The sequence below is a fragment of the Pithys albifrons genome, chromosome 24 (assembly GCF_047495875.1).
Source record: "Pithys albifrons albifrons isolate INPA30051 chromosome 24, PitAlb_v1, whole genome shotgun sequence".
Classification (NCBI taxonomy): domain Eukaryota; kingdom Metazoa; phylum Chordata; class Aves; order Passeriformes; family Thamnophilidae; genus Pithys; species Pithys albifrons.
In genome coordinates, this window is record NC_092481.1 from 1,392,017 (window position 1) to 1,408,019 (window position 16,003).

Below are 16,003 nucleotides of genomic sequence, written 5' to 3' on the forward strand. Positions count from 1 at the left end.
CTGTGCCAGGGCCTGCCCACCCTCCCAGCCAAGAATTCTTGCTCATATCTAATCTAAACCTCCCTCTTTCAGTTTGAAGCCATTCCCCGTTGTCTGTCACGCCAGTTCCTGATGCACAATCCCTCCCTGGCCTCCCTGTAGCCCCTTCAGACACTGGAATGTTCTGAGGTCTCCACACAACCTTCTCTTCTCCAGGCTGAACAGCCCCAGCTTCCTCAGCCTGTGATTTCAGAAGGCCCAGCTCTTCCACAGAGCAATCCAGAACAAACCAGTTCAAAATTATAAAATTCCAGGAAGAAAATCTCCTATCAAAGCAGATTCCTGCCATGGACAGCTCCTTCTCTCCATGGAAGCATCGAAGGGCTGGTCTGAAAAGGCATCACCCAAATAGCCCCCACTCAAACCATCCTTCTATTTTACGTCAACACATTTTCTCCCAGCAGAACCCAAGTGTTCAATAAATGTCAGAAGGGAACAAAGTCCCATAAAAAAAAATTGCCTAAGCTGGGAGGACAGAGCTGTCCCATGGTGCTGAAGGGAGGTTTGCCTGTGGGACATCCAGGAAGGATTTCATTCAGGAACTCCTGAAGAAATTCCAGAGTCACATGAAGGGAACAGGAGGTTCACTTTCATGGGAATTGTCCATCACAAAAAGGAGTGTTCAATCAAAAAGCTGTATCTTAAAAAGATGCCCTATCAGTTATACTTAGAACTGCCTTTGGAAGTTGCCTGATTTCCTGCATTTTCCTCTTAAGTGAAGTTTTATTATTCTGTTCTTTCCTGTCATGTGTGAGGATTTATAAAACACACCTCCTTCAACCTACTTCAGGTAATCTTTGTCAGTGAATTCAACAACCTCAAGAATAAGCACAGTCCTCTCTTATCCCTTTTCACCCTAATTAAGATACTCTTAAGCATTTCCCTTCTCTTCTTCCCTAGAGTGACACTTAATTAGGGCTTGTAATTAAGGCTGCACCGAAGGGCTGGGCTTTGCACAGATGTTGGAATCGGTCTGGGCACTGCCAGGGGTCACTGCCAGGCTCAGGTTGTCCCTCAGCACTTGGTGGGAGTGAGGGGCATTACAGCACATCCCTGGCAAGTTCTGCTGAGGTTCTGTCATCAGGGCCCTGGGGACTCTTCTGGGTGTCCAGCCTGAGGCATTTTTAAGCTGCTTTTCCAGTAATTTCCTGCTGTGAAACTCACCTTGAGTCCAGAGTTCCCTCCCATGAATGTGGGGAGCCTTCTCTCCAAGACATTCCATCATTCATCCCTCTGTCAAGTTTTTCTCTATTAATTGATCTTATGTCAATTTTTTTCTCTATTAATTGATCTTAAGGCCCTCCAAAAACAACAACCCACCCACAATGATTAGTTCCAATTTTCTCTCTCCCTGTTTGGATGTCTTGTTTCAAGCTGTGGAAAGGCAGGAGAGTATTTCTTATGGTCCCACCTCCAGCAAATGTGGTGCTTGTCTTGTGCCATGACCCTCACAGGGTCCCAAACAGGGATATTTGTCCTCTGAGACCGAGGACTCACCAAGGTCATAATTCCTTTGTGACTTAAGAAAGACAAATAAAAGGTTGAGCCCAAGACTGGCTCGACAGATGCTCCAGACAGTGGGGAAACCTTTCCTGGGAAATGCAGGAATGTCCAACAGCCCTCATCTTCCTCCTTCACACCTCCTGGAATCAGTCCAAGCAGGACACTTTGGAAATCACCCCACCCAGGCCAAATGCTCAGGCTGTTCTAGAGCTCAGCTGAGCAGAAAAGGGGAGGGCTGCACCTCAGAAGTTACACAGAGGAAAAGTGCAGTGTGTCCAATGGTTACCTGCAATTCAAGTCCTTTTGGTCATGGACCTTTGTCACTGAAGGCAGAGAAATTGTGAGTTACTGTCATAGGAACATCTGAATGAATCTGGATTTCACCCCAAGTCAGAGGGTGGGAGTGGGCCATGGGAGATGCAGCTCAGCCAGGAAAGGCAACTGGAAGGGTGGGGGTGCAGCTCTGCCCAGGAGCCCTGGAAACCAACAGAGAAACTGGAGAGTCACAGAACCCCCTGAGTTGGAAGGACTCACAGGGTTCACCCAGTCCAACTCCTGGCCCTGCCCAGGACACCCCAAAAATCTCACCCTTCACCCCAGAGCATCATCCAAACCCTCCTGCAGCTCTGGCAGCCTTGGGGCTGTGCCCACTGCCCTGGGGAGCCTGGTCAGTGCCCACCACCCTCTGGGGGAAGAGCCTTTTGCTGAGATCCAACCTGCCCCTGCCCTGGCACAGCTCCAGCCCTTCCCTGGGTGCTGTCCCTGCCCTGGCACAGCTCCAGCCATTCCCTGGGTGCTGCCCCTGCCCTGGCACAGCTCCAGCTATTCCCTGGGTGCTGTCCCTGCCCTGGCACAGCTCCAGCCCTTCCCTGGGTGCTGTCCCTGCCCTGGCACAGCTCCAGCCATTCCCTGGGTGCTGTCCCTGCCCTGGCACAGCTCCAGCCATTCCCTGGGTGCTGTCCCTGCCCTGGCACAGCTCCAGCCATTCCCTGGGTGCTGTCCCTGCTCACAGGGAGCAGAGATTGGAGCTGACCCTTGGGAGAAGCTGCAGCCCCCACTGAGCACTGCCCTCAGCCTGCTCTGCTCCAGCTGGACAGACCAGGTGACCTCAGGCCCTTCTCACACATCCCCTCCTGGCCCTTCACCACCTTCATGGCCTCCTTTGGGTGATGGCTTTTTAACGGCACTAAAAATAATTTAATAAAACCCATCAGCCATTCTGAGCTGTGACTGTCATGGCACAGGAGGGGCTTGTGTTTCTCTGTCCCTGTGGTGACACCCACAGTCACAGAGCTGAGAAAAGCATTTGAGGCAAAGGTCTCAACTTTGGGAAAACCCTACAAGGATCTCTTGGCATGAGAATCCAAGCTGGTCCCAGCACCCACCGCCCCAGGCACGACCTGGGGATAATTTACATTTATGCTCCCACAGAAATCTAGAAAGGAAGAAGGTGTTTAAGTTAAGGAATGTTTAAGTCTGATGGATTCACTTGGAACTGAAATTTGCTCAGGACCATTCCCAGCCTCCCCATTCCCACCCAGCTCTGCTGTCCCACCCCCTTTCCCAGTGCTTTGGGCCATCTGGATTTCTTTCACTTCACCCACCACCTCCCAGCCACCAAATAAGGAAGAAAAACACTATTGACTTTTGCCATTATTTATTACAAATTATATTTTGAAAATTACTGTCTAAAAAAATCAATAGATTTAAATAAATATACAGATTTCAGGATGCTACATATGGCAGTGTGCAGTAAGTCTAATGCACACAAGGAGAGAGACATAGTACTTTACAGCAGTAGTTTTGTTTTAAAATACTAAGCTCACATTAAACCATGTGAAAAGTTTCCTCTGGAACAAACCCTTTCAGGATTTTCTTTTTTTTTTTTTTTAAGAATGACTCCAACCTTCAGAAGGTCAAATATAAAAGAGATTCTCTGCAGCTTTGGGGACCAAATGATTCCTCTGCTGTTTCATTTATCATACAATCAATTGGTCTCATTCTTCCCCACTCCGGGGCTTAAAGCAAAATCAAGGAATTATTTTGTATGTCCAACAGGGCTACACTTGCAAAAGCCACAGATTTTGATCCACCACCAACTTCCAGCAGCCTTTAGAAACGCTCCTGTGTAATACTGGATTGGGCAGCAAGAGGGACCCAACAGTGGTTCCAGGAGAGCAGGGACTTCCCTGCACTGCCCAGGTGAAGCTGCAGCCTCGGCTCCTTAGGGAAGATAATCTGCCCAGGCAAACAGAAGTGCATTTGTGATACAGCTCCCAGGAGTGGTTCCCAGGGCCTGGGCTCAGTGTTGTGCCCACACTGTCCCTGCCCTCCTCTGGGCCAGCAGAAGCTCCACAGCCCTGCCATGGCTTTCAATCCTACACTGCCCCTGCCCTCCTCTGGGCCAGCAGAAGCTCCACAGCCCTGCCATGGCTTTCAATCCCACACTGTCCCTGCCCTCCTCTGGGCCAGCAGAAGCTCCACAGCCCTGCCATGGCTTTCAATCCCACACTGTCCCTGCCCTCCTCTGGGCCAGCAGAAGCTCCACAGCCCTGCCATGGCTTTCAATCCTACACTGCCCCTGCCCTCCTCTGGGCCAGCAGAAGCTCCACAGCCCTGCCATGGCTTTCAATCCTACACTGTCCCTGCCCTCCTCTGGGCCAGCAGAAGCTCCACAGCCCTGCCATGGCTTTCAATCCCACACTGTCCTTGCCCTCCTCTGGGCCAGCAGAAGCTCCACAGCCCTGCCATGGCTTTCAATCCCACACTGTCCTTGCCCTCCTATGGGCCAGCAGAAGCTCCACAGCCCTGCCATGGCTTTCAATCCTACACTGCCCCTGCCCTCCTCTGGGCCAGCAGAAGCTCCACAGCCCTGCCATGGCTTTCAATCCTACACTGTCCCTGCCCTCCTCTGGGCCAGCAGAAGCTCCAAGGCTGTCAGTCCCAGCCTTTCCCTGTGCAGAGTGCTGGGCTCTCCTGCACAATCCCACACTGGCTTGGCTTGGAAGGGACCTTGAAGTTCATTCAGTCCCAACCCCCTCTGCTTCCCAATCCTCCCCTCCACATCCATCCCTCCTGGCTGCCCTTGGACTGTTGCATTCCCTACCCAGGTTACACTTCCCCAGTGACCTGCTATCCATACACTGGGCATTTGTTATACAGAGCCCAGCTCAGAGCCCTGATCTAAGCAAAGCAGCAAGCAAGCCTTGGTGTGGATGTCCCCACCAGCCCACCCTCTGCCCTGAGCCTCTCCTTCCAGGCAGAGCTGGACCAAAGCTGGCATGGCAGGCTTTGGGGAGTACCCTGCCCCACTGAGGGTGTATCCAGGGAGATGGGATGGAGTCACAGCCCTGAGCTGCCCCAGCCCAGCAGCCTGGCCCTGCCTCAGGCCCAGCGGGGCTCCCTGCCCCAGAAACACGGGGCTGCTGCTCAGGGATCCTGCAGAAACAGCTCCACATCAGCCTCCCAACCTGTGCCTGCTGGGAGGGGTCACGCTGGGATCTGACACCAGCTCTGGTGTGAACCACCCTCCACCTCAGCCAGAGACACTCAAGGACCTCAGGGAAAATTCCCATCAGTGAATTCCTCAGTCAGTGAATGCCACTGACTACTCAGCTGGCTACCAGGTTCCTGGATGTTTTATATTTTTAATACAAACTGGGAGCTGTTTCACCCTGGGAATCTCTTTCGTATGCACTGATTGACAAGAGAAAACAGTGCAGAGCTGGGCTGTGCTGGAGGCAGCTCATCCCTGAGCACAGGGAGCAGCCAGAGCAGCTCTAAGTGGGGCCAAGCTGGGCCCATGCTCAGCTCAAAGGCAGAGCAGGGCAGTGCCACGGGCTCAGTGCTGCCACGGCCAGAACTGCCCCTGCTGTGTAAGGTATTCAACCACCCTCTGCCCAGGCCTCCAGAGCAGAGTTAAGCTCATTCTCCTCCATCAAGACCCTTCCCTGATCCAAAAAGGCACAATTCAGCTCCACGACACGTCTGTGACTGTACAGAGATCGAGCTTTCCCTTTAGAGCAGTCTCTGGAGTACATTCAGTGTTGGGCCACACAACAGGAGCTCGAGACTTCCACTGCTTCCCTTTCCTCTCATGGCCTTTCCTTCAGCTCTAACTACCCACAGCGGAGCTGGTGGCACCCACAGGACTCCAAATTCTTCTGGTGAACTTGGCATGCACCTGTTCCTTATCTCTTCTTCTTCCAGATGTTTTTCTTCCAAGGCAGAACCGCTGGCTGTGCGTCCCTCCGGGATCGCGGCCGGTGCGTGCCCGAGCGCAGGCTGGACACAGAGAGGTCCCTGGGGGCAGAAGAGACATGGTGGTCACTCTCCAGGCCACTTGCCCACTGCTTAAAAACAGCCTGTTATGATATTTTCCTACCCCTGCCCAGGATTTACCATGAGGCAGAAGATGGGGAAGGAATTGCAGGGAATGTTGCAGGGAATTTCCAGTCCCCGCTTTGTTAAGCCACAGTGGAGCCACATCAAGCCCCACAGCCCCTCTCCACTGGTGGCAGAGGATTCAAGGAGTCCTGCAGCAGGGCATGACCCAAGTGATGCTTCCCCAGATCTGCCTTTCAGAGACTGTTCCCATTACATCTGATTTAACTGCCAACAGTTAATTGATTTTCCATCTCCCTTTAGGGCATTTACACTCCTGGAGTCTGTGGTTTCTCCCAGCAGTGATTCCACAACTCACTGATGTGTTGTGAGAAAAGCTCTTTCCTTTGGTCCAAAGTTGTCACCCAATAAACTGTTTTCCTACATGATGCCATCCTCCCACCCTCTTCTTGTACATCACCAATCTGCCTGTCCCATATCAGAGGCACTTCCCCCTCCAGTCAAGAATTACATTTTGTGTAACAACCCTCTGGTTTTGGAAGGACACAAGGAGCCCTGGCTCCCTCAGCTTGGGGGCCTTCTATTCTACAGAGAGCAGAAATAGTCAAGTCTTCTCATTTAAAGGAGACAAGAGGAGGAAGTCAGGTCAAATCCAAGTGGTAACTGCAGTCTGGGGTAACACAGATTTTCAGGTGCTTATGAGGGATGTTCAGGGTGGGCTTAAGTGTCCTGCTCACCTGAGAGCTCTCAGCAGGCCATGGTGGGGAGGCCTCACGTCACTGCCCTGCAGAGACCTCGTTGATGCTCCAGAGCTCACTGGGAGCTTCAGACTCTGGAGGTACCTAATGAGCAAGAGGAGATCCATGAACCACCCAATATCCAGGCTCGCTGTGCTGTCCAGGGGGAGCTGCCCCACTGACAGACAGCTGAATGCACGTTCTTGAAGGGTTAATTGCAGCTATTTGAGAGCTATTCATGGCTCACTTTCACTGCTATTGCCTTCTGTCAGACCTCACTCTATTCACAGCCATATTTAATTACTGGGGATTTTAACTGTTAATGACAGACCTCTCCAAGGACTTGGCTGCAACCTCCCCGGGTGGGCACACCCCGCTGTGTACCCCCAACTCCCCGGGTGGGCACACCCCCTGTGTGCCCCCAACTCCCCGGATGGGCACACCCCCTGTGTGCCCCCAACTCCCCGGGTGGGCACACCCCCCTGTGTGCCCCCACCTCCCCGGGTGGGCACACCCCCCTGTGTGCCCCCACCTCCCCGGGTGGGCACACCCCCCTGTGTACCCCCAACTCCCCAGATGGGCACACCCCCTGTGTGCCCCCAACTCCCCGGATGGGCACACCCCCTGTGTGCCCCCACCTCCCCGGGTGGGCACACCCCCTGTGTGCCCCCAACTCCCCGGGTGGGCACACCCCCCTGTGTGCCCCCACCTCCCCGGGTGGGCACACCCCCATGTGTGCCCCCAACTCCCCGGGTGGGCACACCCCCATGTGTGCCCCCACCTCCCCGGGTGGGCACACCCCCCTGTGTGCCCCCACCTCCCCGGGTGGGCACACCCCCCTGTGTGCTCCCACCTCCCCTGGTGGGCACACCCCCCTGTGTGCCCCCAACTCCCCGGGTGGGCACACCCCGCTGTGTGCCCCCAACTCCCCGGGTGGGCACACCCCCCTGTGCTGCTGCAGGAAGAGAACTGAGACCCCACTGAGACCCCACGTGCACTATGAACAGAGCTGCTCTCACAAGATACATGACTGCTGAGTGCCAGCAGTTCTGCTCTGCTCCAGCCTCTGAGCCAGGCAGGGGACACTGGTGGCCCAAAGCTCCATACCCTCTGCCAGCTCCTGTGCCCTGCATGCTGCCAGCCCTCCCTTCCCACCAGCACACCCAGCACTTCCTCAGCACCCTGTCAGCTGGAGGGATGGAGGCAACAGTGCTTCATATCAGCTAGAAAAGAGACTACTGTACAACAAAAACACCAGGGTGGCACTGCCAGGGCCTCTTGGGAGGGCACTGAAAGCCACTAGACAGGTTCCAGCTGTTGTCAGTGTCCCCAGGGAGGTGGGGATGCTCCAGCTCCTAAGCACTGCCTGTCTGTCTGTTCCTTCCCCAGAGAGCCCCCAGGGACACCCCCAGGACCCCCCAACTCACCCAGGCTTTGCCTGGCAGAAGGTGGCACAGATGCTGTCCCTTGCGTGCACACACTGGCACCTGCCCGGGGACCTCCTGCGCCGCCTGGGAGGGCTGCCCAGGCCATAGGGGGCCGTGTGCCTGCGAAAGACAAAGGAATTCAGCCATGCCACCAACTCGTTATTAGCCAACAGGTTTATAGCATGGTCCTGGGAGGCAGCCAAGCCAGTGCCAGGATTATAAAAGACTCATCTATAGACATAAGGTGAAAAGGTCACTGATAGGTCCAAGTCTTTAAATTCCAGCTCCTCTCCCACCTCCTGTTTTCCCCACCCTTCCCCTCCCAGGGAGATTGCCACTATGTGCTGCCTTGGAAGTGGAGCTCCCTTTCCTTGCAGCAGCCCAGGTGGCTGTGCAAGGGTCGCCACATGGGCTGGGAGAGCTGGCATTCCACTGGCATGGCAAAGCATGAGAGGAGGGCTGGCCCAGGCCAGCAGCCCCAGCAGCAGCAGCAGCAGCAGCAGCAGCAGCAGCAGCAGTCTCCAGTAGCAGCCCCAGAAGAAGCAGCATCTGCAGCACCAACAGCAGCCTGTTCCTCCAGCACAGCAGAGATGTCAGTGCTTTCCCTCCCTTCCAGGTTTTAACACACAGGACATTGTACAGCTCGAGACGTCTCGGGGCCATAACAGGTTCCTGTGATCACAGCAGCTCCCAGAGCTGGGAGCACATTCCCCTCCATCTCTGATGGCAATCTACTCTCCCAGAGGGTTTAGGATTGGCAGTGACTGCAACTATTCTCCGAGCAAGCAGCGAGTTGTAATTTCATGTTAGCAAGCATGATTATAACCACACCTGAGTACATGTGTTATGCTCCAGTGTGATGGCCATTGGTCTGAAACTGCTGGGAAAGCTGCTTTAACATTCCTGAGGGCAGGACTTGGCAGCCACGGGCCCTTAGTGCCAGCCCACCGCTGTCTCATTAACAACACTGGCTGGCAGCAGCCAGGGCTACAGTTTGCAAGCGGGGAGAGCAACTTTCTGACTTGCAGCTACAACATCTTGGTGTTATTTTGGGCTTGCAGAGGTACAAGCCTCAGAAAAAGCCGAGCCCGTGAGGAAGCAGCGCCCTGTGCTTTCACCCCGATCCTTGAGGGTTAGACTGAAACTCCTGAGCAGCAGCACAGCCTGTCCCTCGACTGAGCTCGCAGTGCTCCCTGAAGCAGGTGCTCCCAGAGCCTCACAGCGCTGGGACCCTTTCCCCATCCTCCAGCAGGACGTACAGTCCCTCCCCATCCCCAGAGCCTCCCGTTCATGCTCACCCAGGGGTGTTGACCCAGATGATGTCCAGGTGACAGAAGTAAATGCATTCCTTATCCATCCAGCTGTTGCAGGAGCAGCGCTTGGTCCTCGGGTGCGTGGCCAGGTGGGACTCGGCCGGGGGCTGGCCCAGACCTGCAGCAGAAGGAGGGAGGGATGAGCTGCAGGCTCGATGCCTGCCCGTGTGCCCCCTCCGCAGCCACCCCTCCGCTGAGGATCGCGGCGATGTCCCTGCGCCGGGAGCTTCACGAGATGAGGCTGCGGCTCATCCAGCACTGGCACAACCCCGAGGGCTCCCCCGAGCCGAGGGCACCGCGCAGTGCCCGCACCCCGCAGCCTCCGGGCAGCCCCCTCGGGCACCCCCGGCCCGTCTGCCCCAGTTGAGGCGGCGCAAGCGGTCCCTCCTCGCGGGTGGGCACCCCCGGGATACCAGTCCCCGTCCAGCCCGGGGCTCACCGGCTTGCAGGAGGGCGCAGAGGGCGAGCGCCAGCAGCACTGCGGGGTGGCGGGGCATGACCGCGGCTCTGCGGGCTGGGCTGGGCAGGGCTGGGCAGGGCTGGGCTGAGCCGGCGGCTCTGGGGGGCTCTGCTGGGGCTTTGCTCCCTTTGCTCCCGTCCCGCCCCTTCCAGCGGAGCCGCCGCGCAGCGTCTGGAGCCGTGGGGCGCCCGGCAGGTGCTTTATAGCCCCGTCCCGCCGCGTCACGGCCGCTCCGCCCCGCGCGTGGAGCGCCCACGGGAACCGCCGGGCGAGCGTGGGGGCGGCCCCGGGGGCACCGGGCACCTCCCCGGGGGCACCGGGCACCCTTCCCCCCCCACCCACCGGGGGCACCGGGGCACCCCCCTCGGGGGCACCGGGGCACCTCCCCGGGGGCACCGGACACCCCCCTCTCCCCCGGAGGCACCGGGCACACCCCCTCGGGGGCACCGGGCACCACTCCCCCGTCGGGGGCACAGGGCATCCGCCTCCCCCGGGGGCACACGCGGGGGCTCCTCCGCCCCTTCTGTCGGGGCAGCGCCCAAGGGGGCTTTGGGGACAAAAGGTGCAGGGGGTGGCAGGGAGGGGATGCGATGCGGAGTGACCCTCGGGGGGTCCCGAGTGGGGCCGGAGCCGCAGGTGAAGGCGGGAGGGCACATACAGGGGCAGTGCCCCAGTGGGACACCCCCGACCCCCTGCCCACGCGTGGGAACTGACCCCGGCCCCCTGCCCTTCCCCGGGCTGACCCCTCACAGCACCGCCCAGGCAGGGGTTTAACCCGGGTAAACTGAGCAGGATTCAATAGACATCCAGGTTTTTCCTTGATTTTTTTTTAAATTTACTTGGATAAAATTTCCAACTGATGAATTTGCTTGAGGTTGTCGCTCAGCTCATGCAAATGCAGCTATTCAGCGACAGTCTCGGCTTTCTCCTTTTTTCCCCTCCTCTCAATCAATTTAAACATTTTTGCTACATTGAGCAACTCGAGTTTCTGGCAATAAATCTGTCCACCCGCTGTCTGATTTTGTTTCAGGGTGAGTGAGGCACATTCGAGACTATATTTGCACATTTTTAGGATCCGAATCATGTAAAATAGAGTCACCTCCTGGCATGCACAGGGAGGCACTCAAAGCCACTTCACCTGGTCCATCGTGTGTCATGCAGGAGCAGGAAACTTCTCTCCAGAGGAGCGCTGGGTCCTGCTCACCGCAGGGATGAATCGCAGCCTCCAGACACCCCCAATGCCCTGAGGGCACCGTGCCAGCTCGGAGAGACAGCTCCGGGCATCACACACCTTGGGCGATTCCTGTGAGCAGGTGAGAAAAGCCGAATCGCTGCACTCGCCATTCTGCAGACATTCTTAAAGCTTGTGGGGAGAGGGAGTGTATTGCATTTGTTTACCGGGAGCAGTTTAGGGTTTTATTGCCCCGTTGGCATGGGCAGACGGAGGGTGATGGCAATTACAGCCAGTGGGAGCCTCACGCACAGAAACACGTGCACGGGGAAAGGAAAGAGAAATAAGGAAAAGTGCAACGAGGTGGAGTGGGGAAAACTGCCTCAATCTGAGGCAGAGCTGCTCGTGGAGGTAAAATGGGTTGGGATTGCAGCCCTGGATTTGACATTCCCTCAGAGCAAGCAGTTCTGTGAAGCCCCCTCTGAGCTCATGCAAAATGCACACAGGAGGCGTGTGCAGGGGAAAAACCAGAGTGGGGTCAAAACACACGATGCTGAGAGGAAATCGCTGCTCTATCCACCAACCAGCTCTGACTGTGGTGGCACAGGAGGGCACAGACACTGTCAAGAGCTCCATTATCTGAGAGGGGATGTTGTGAGGGGGCACAGGAGGCCAGAGCAGAAAGATGTACGTATGGGAATGCCATTAAAATAAGAAAATAGAGGACACGAGGCAGAGAAAATCAGGAAGAGTGCAAATTTTCTTTTCAAATAATACAAAGCCAAAGATTTAGCTGATAAAATAAAACTTCAGTATTACAGGCAAACAAGCAGAGGGAAGTGTTTAATCTCTGTACCAATGCAACAGTTACCCTAAAGAAAACAGGGAAATACAAGAGCAGCATTACCTGTCCCAGCCCATATTCCAGCTGTGCCAAGTTTCAGAGTTATGTCAGAACTCGGAGCCTCTGTGACATTCCAGATGCCAGCTCAGTGATATAATAAATCTCCCTTGGCTCCCGTTCTGTGCTCCTCATTCTGGTCACTGAGGGGTGAAAGATGATCCCCTGGACGTGGGGAAGGCAACGCAGCACTGTTTGCTCACAGGGAGGAAAGGCTGGCGAGCAGATGACATCACTCTGGTAACGAAGGGGCACTCTCTTTGAAAAGCTGCTGCTAATTGTTTGCACAAATTAGGAGGCAGAGCCACAGCACCACCGCTCTCCAGGGTTCACCTGCTGAGAGGAGCAGCAGAGAGCCCTGTCTCACACAGACCTCGTGTCTCTGGGAAGGAAGAGGAGTCTCAGGTTAACCTGGGATTTTGGACATCTGGGTTCAAGCCATTTCCTTCACCTTTTGTGTCCTTTTGTGGCCAGAGCTCTGTCACTCAGCTCCCATTTCAAGGCAGCATCTGAAGCTACACGTAACTGCCATCACTTACTGAGTGGTTGGAAGAAGACAAGTGCCCAGATGTTTGCTTATATCTGCCTTTAATGCCAGGTGTAAAAACATCTTTACAAACCAGACCTTTCATCCAAGATTTCTCAACTCTTTTCTTCATTTCTCATAAATCCCAACAGATTGACACTGTCACAGAAAATGGAGCAAATGTTACACCCTTGTGTTCACATCTGCTCAACGGAGCCTGAACTCATTTCTTTTTTCTCCAGGAAATATCCTGCTGTGCTGAGCAGGCACAAACCTGACCCACACACCTATGGATGTTTGGCACCAGTGCTTTACAGATCCTAAAGGATGTGGAGCTGTGGGTGAAGGTCTGTGTTTGGAGCAGGGATGTAGAAACTCTGCAGAGAAGAGGTGAGGCTGGCACTGCATTGACCGGGACAGCTTTGAACTGACCCTGCTCTGAGAGCTTTGTCCAGAGTTTGGGGGAAAAAACAATGCTTTATAATGTTTTGTGTCTTTAGGCTTCTGGAGAAGAGTGTCCAGACATAGGGTGAGGCATCATCAGCCATCCCACACAGCATGTTGGATTGGTAACCTTGGAGAACTGTTCCAACCTCAGTGATGCTGTGGTTGTTCTTGTGTCTGACTATGGTGGTTTCAAGAGTGTCTGCCTGTTTTAAGGTCAGAGAATATTCAGAGTTGGAAGGAACCCCCAAGGATCATCCAATCCAACTCCTGGCCCTGCACAGACACCCCAACAATCCCACCCTGTCCCTAAGGGTGTTGTCCAAACCCTCCTGCAGCTCTGGCAGCCTTGGGGCCGTGCCCACTGCCCTGGGGAGCCTGGTCAGTGCCCACCACCCTCTGGGAGAAGAACCTTCTGCTGAGATCCCACCTGCCCCTGCCCTGACACAGCTCCAGCCATTCCCTGGGTGCTGTCCCTGCCCTGGCACAGCTCCAGCCATTCCCTGGGTGCTGTCCCTGCCCTGGCACAGCTCCAGCCATTCCCTGGGTGCTGTTCCTGCTCTCAGGGATCAGAGATTGGAGCAGCCCCTCAGGAGGAGCTGCAGCCCCCTGTGAGCTCTGCCCTCAGCCTGCTCTGCTCCAGCTGGACACACCAAGTGCCCTCAGCTGCTCCTCATGGCCCCTCCAGACCCTTCACCATCTCTGCATCCCTCCTTTGGACACTCTCTAACAGCTTTAGATCTTATTTAGTGGTGCCCCAAACTGCCCAGTTGTTCCACACCCTCCCACCATGGGCTGGGGGTTCAGCTTGGACTGGGGGCGCTGGTTCTCCTTGACCACAGAGAAGCTGCTCTGCTCCTGCAACTGGCCCTGGTTCCCCAGCCAAGAGCAGGAGCCAGTGCTTTCCAAGGCCAACCCTCCTGGCATTATCACCACACTAAACTCACAAAGGAAAACAACAGGCTGGAGCAGAGGGAGGGCCAGAGCTGCACAAACAGGGCTCCCAGCGAGGGAACAAAGGCATGCTGGGGGCCGGACTGCCAAAGCCAGGCTTTGCCTCCCGCAGTTATTTTTTCCCTTTTGTTCCTCACTGGGGCAGTACATTGTTCACCTCATTGTGAAGAGTTCCAGGCAGACATGACGACAGGGACAAAGCAGCTCAAGACAAGAGACATCCCGTGCAGCGTTCATGGACGGGGCTGTTTGGAAGCAAGAAAGGAGCAAACAGGAAAGTGCTTTAACCATTGAGGAGATGGATCCTGGCGTGTTCTTGGCACCAGAGGGAACAATGGGCTGATGTCACGAGCCAGAATTCCCCATGGGGGATGCAAGCCCAGCAAATAACCATAATTCTTGTCCTGGGACATTAGCAACATTTTTCCACACTTGGTCATCCTGCCCCCCCCCAAGTCACTGTTAGGAAGTGTAGGAAGGAGACATTGTCAAGTGAGGCTTCCTTTGGGACTTTCCTGCCCCCCCTCCAGCCCCAGATCAACACTTCAGCTGTTATAAATCACTGCTTTCTGCTGACTGGCAGGAATTCCAGTGGTGCTGCTGGGAGGCTGCAGGAGATATTTCACACAGGGATCCACAAGGATCTGGATACTTGTAAGGGCAAGGAGGCAGAATTCTCCTCAGCTCTGCCACACCATCCTTAGGGATTGTTGTCCATGCAGTTCCAAAGGTGCTGAGGTTGGCCAGGAGCTTTGGAGACACAGCCTTGCACAAACAGTGCTGGTTGGAGAACTTCAATCAAACTTATCTAAATGACATGAGTGACATGAGGGCACCCCCCAGACCCCAGACTTTCTTATTTTGGCTTAAAGTCAGCTCTGTGGAGAGTCACTTGAAGTTCACTTGCAGCATCCAGGCATTCCCTGAGGCAATTCTTCAATTACCCTTTGGCTCCTTTCTTTTGATGGGGACTGGTCCCGTGGCAAGACTGTGTTGCTGGGCAGCCCTCACAGCTTGTGGAAGCTTTCAGTCATTTTTGGGGCTAGTACTTAAAACTCAGACCATTCTCACATCTCCCAGATTTGCTCTTCAAGACCCCATTTGGCTTCTCTGAGCCACAGCAGCTCTGGGGTGTCACTCTTGTGATGTTCCAGGAGGACCATGGGGAGATGGGACTGCTTGGTGGAGCTGGCACAGGATTTCAACAGCAAGAAGGACTTCAAGAAGCCAAAGCCAGCCCTGAAATTGCAGCCCTAAAGAAAGAAGCTTTAAGACACGAGTGTTTGTGTGGTTTGTGATAACAGGTTTGTCCCTGTTCTGTGTTTGTCTGTGGTTTGCATTATCAATGCCTAAATACACCATGAAGGGTGTTTACTCTGGTCCCAGTCTCCAGATCTTGGTGTGTTGTCCCCATTGTACATGTTGCCAGTGACCCTCAGAGACATGGGGAAAGGCAGCCTGGCCCCAGGGGTTGGAATTGCCATCCAAAGCTGCCAGAGCTGTCCTGTTGCCCCCTGTCCCCACAGCACACACACAAAGCTCCTCCTGCAGGGCTGGAGATCTCCCTAGGAGGGAAGGTGATGTCAAGACTGGGATGTGCTGCTCCAACCTTTCCAGTGAGCTGGGAAGGGGCAGGAGCAGCAGCTGGGCTGGCCTTGGCCAGGACCACCTCCCACACCCAGGAGAGCCACTCTAGTTGTGGCACCACCCAAAAAGTGCCTGTCACCATATCAGGACACTGCCCTGTCCCTGCCATGCTTGTGCCTCCAGCCAGCCTGTTGGAACCAGGCTGCAATCAGGCCTGGGAAGCTGCAGGAATGGATCCTCTGGGCTCTGCACTGCAGGCAGAAAGGACAAAGCCATAGGGGTTGTCCTGTAGGACATGGTGGCACTTCCCTGCCTGAGAATTTAAATTTCCAGTGGCCACAAGAGGCTGAGACAGCAAAGGGGGAGGACAATCATGGTCCCTTCCTGCAGTGCTCCTCCTTTGACTGGAGGTCTCAGAAGCCACTTGAACTGGGCATGTTTGGTGTCCTGGGGGTTCTGGCACTGATGGGATGCCCTGGGGTGTCTGCCAGGCAGGAGGAGGCCCCTGCCAAGGAGGGAGCTGCCCATGGAACCCCAGGGCAGAGAAAGAGAGGTGGGATCCTCGGGGATTTTGAAGGGGGGAAAAAAGGAGTGAAT

The 16,003-nt window shown here is 55.2% G+C and overlaps 1 protein-coding gene across 1 annotated transcript; it reads right to left on the minus strand.

Moving 5' to 3' along the window:
* Positions 1-3,188: 3,188 nt before the first annotated feature.
* On the minus strand, positions 3,189-9,975 carry LOC139682298 (endothelin-2-like). The gene is made up of 5 exons (XM_071576498.1): positions 9,803-9,975; positions 9,349-9,481; positions 8,051-8,170; positions 6,624-6,728; positions 3,189-5,844 (listed from the first exon to the last, which is right to left on the minus strand). Exons 1-5 carry the CDS (start codon positions 9,858-9,860, stop codon positions 5,733-5,735), a joined length of 528 nt encoding a protein of 175 aa, XP_071432599.1. The 5' UTR covers positions 9,861-9,975; the 3' UTR covers positions 3,189-5,732.
* Between the last annotated feature and the right edge of the window lie 6,028 nt (positions 9,976-16,003).

Excerpts from the sequence above, each read along its gene's own strand:
- LOC139682298 (XM_071576498.1), bottom strand. The coding sequence starts at position 9,860 with ATGCCCCGCCACCCCGCAGTGCTGCTGGCGCTCGCCCTCTGCGCCCTC. Across the intron at positions 9,482-9,802 it reads CTGCGCCCTCCTGCAAGCCG|GTCTGGGCCAGCCCCCGGCC; the intron begins GTGAGCCCCGGG and ends CTTCTGCTGCAG. Across the intron at positions 8,171-9,348 it reads ATCTGGGTCAACACCCCTGG|GCACACGGCCCCCTATGGCC; the intron begins GTGAGCATGAAC and ends TGTCTTTCGCAG.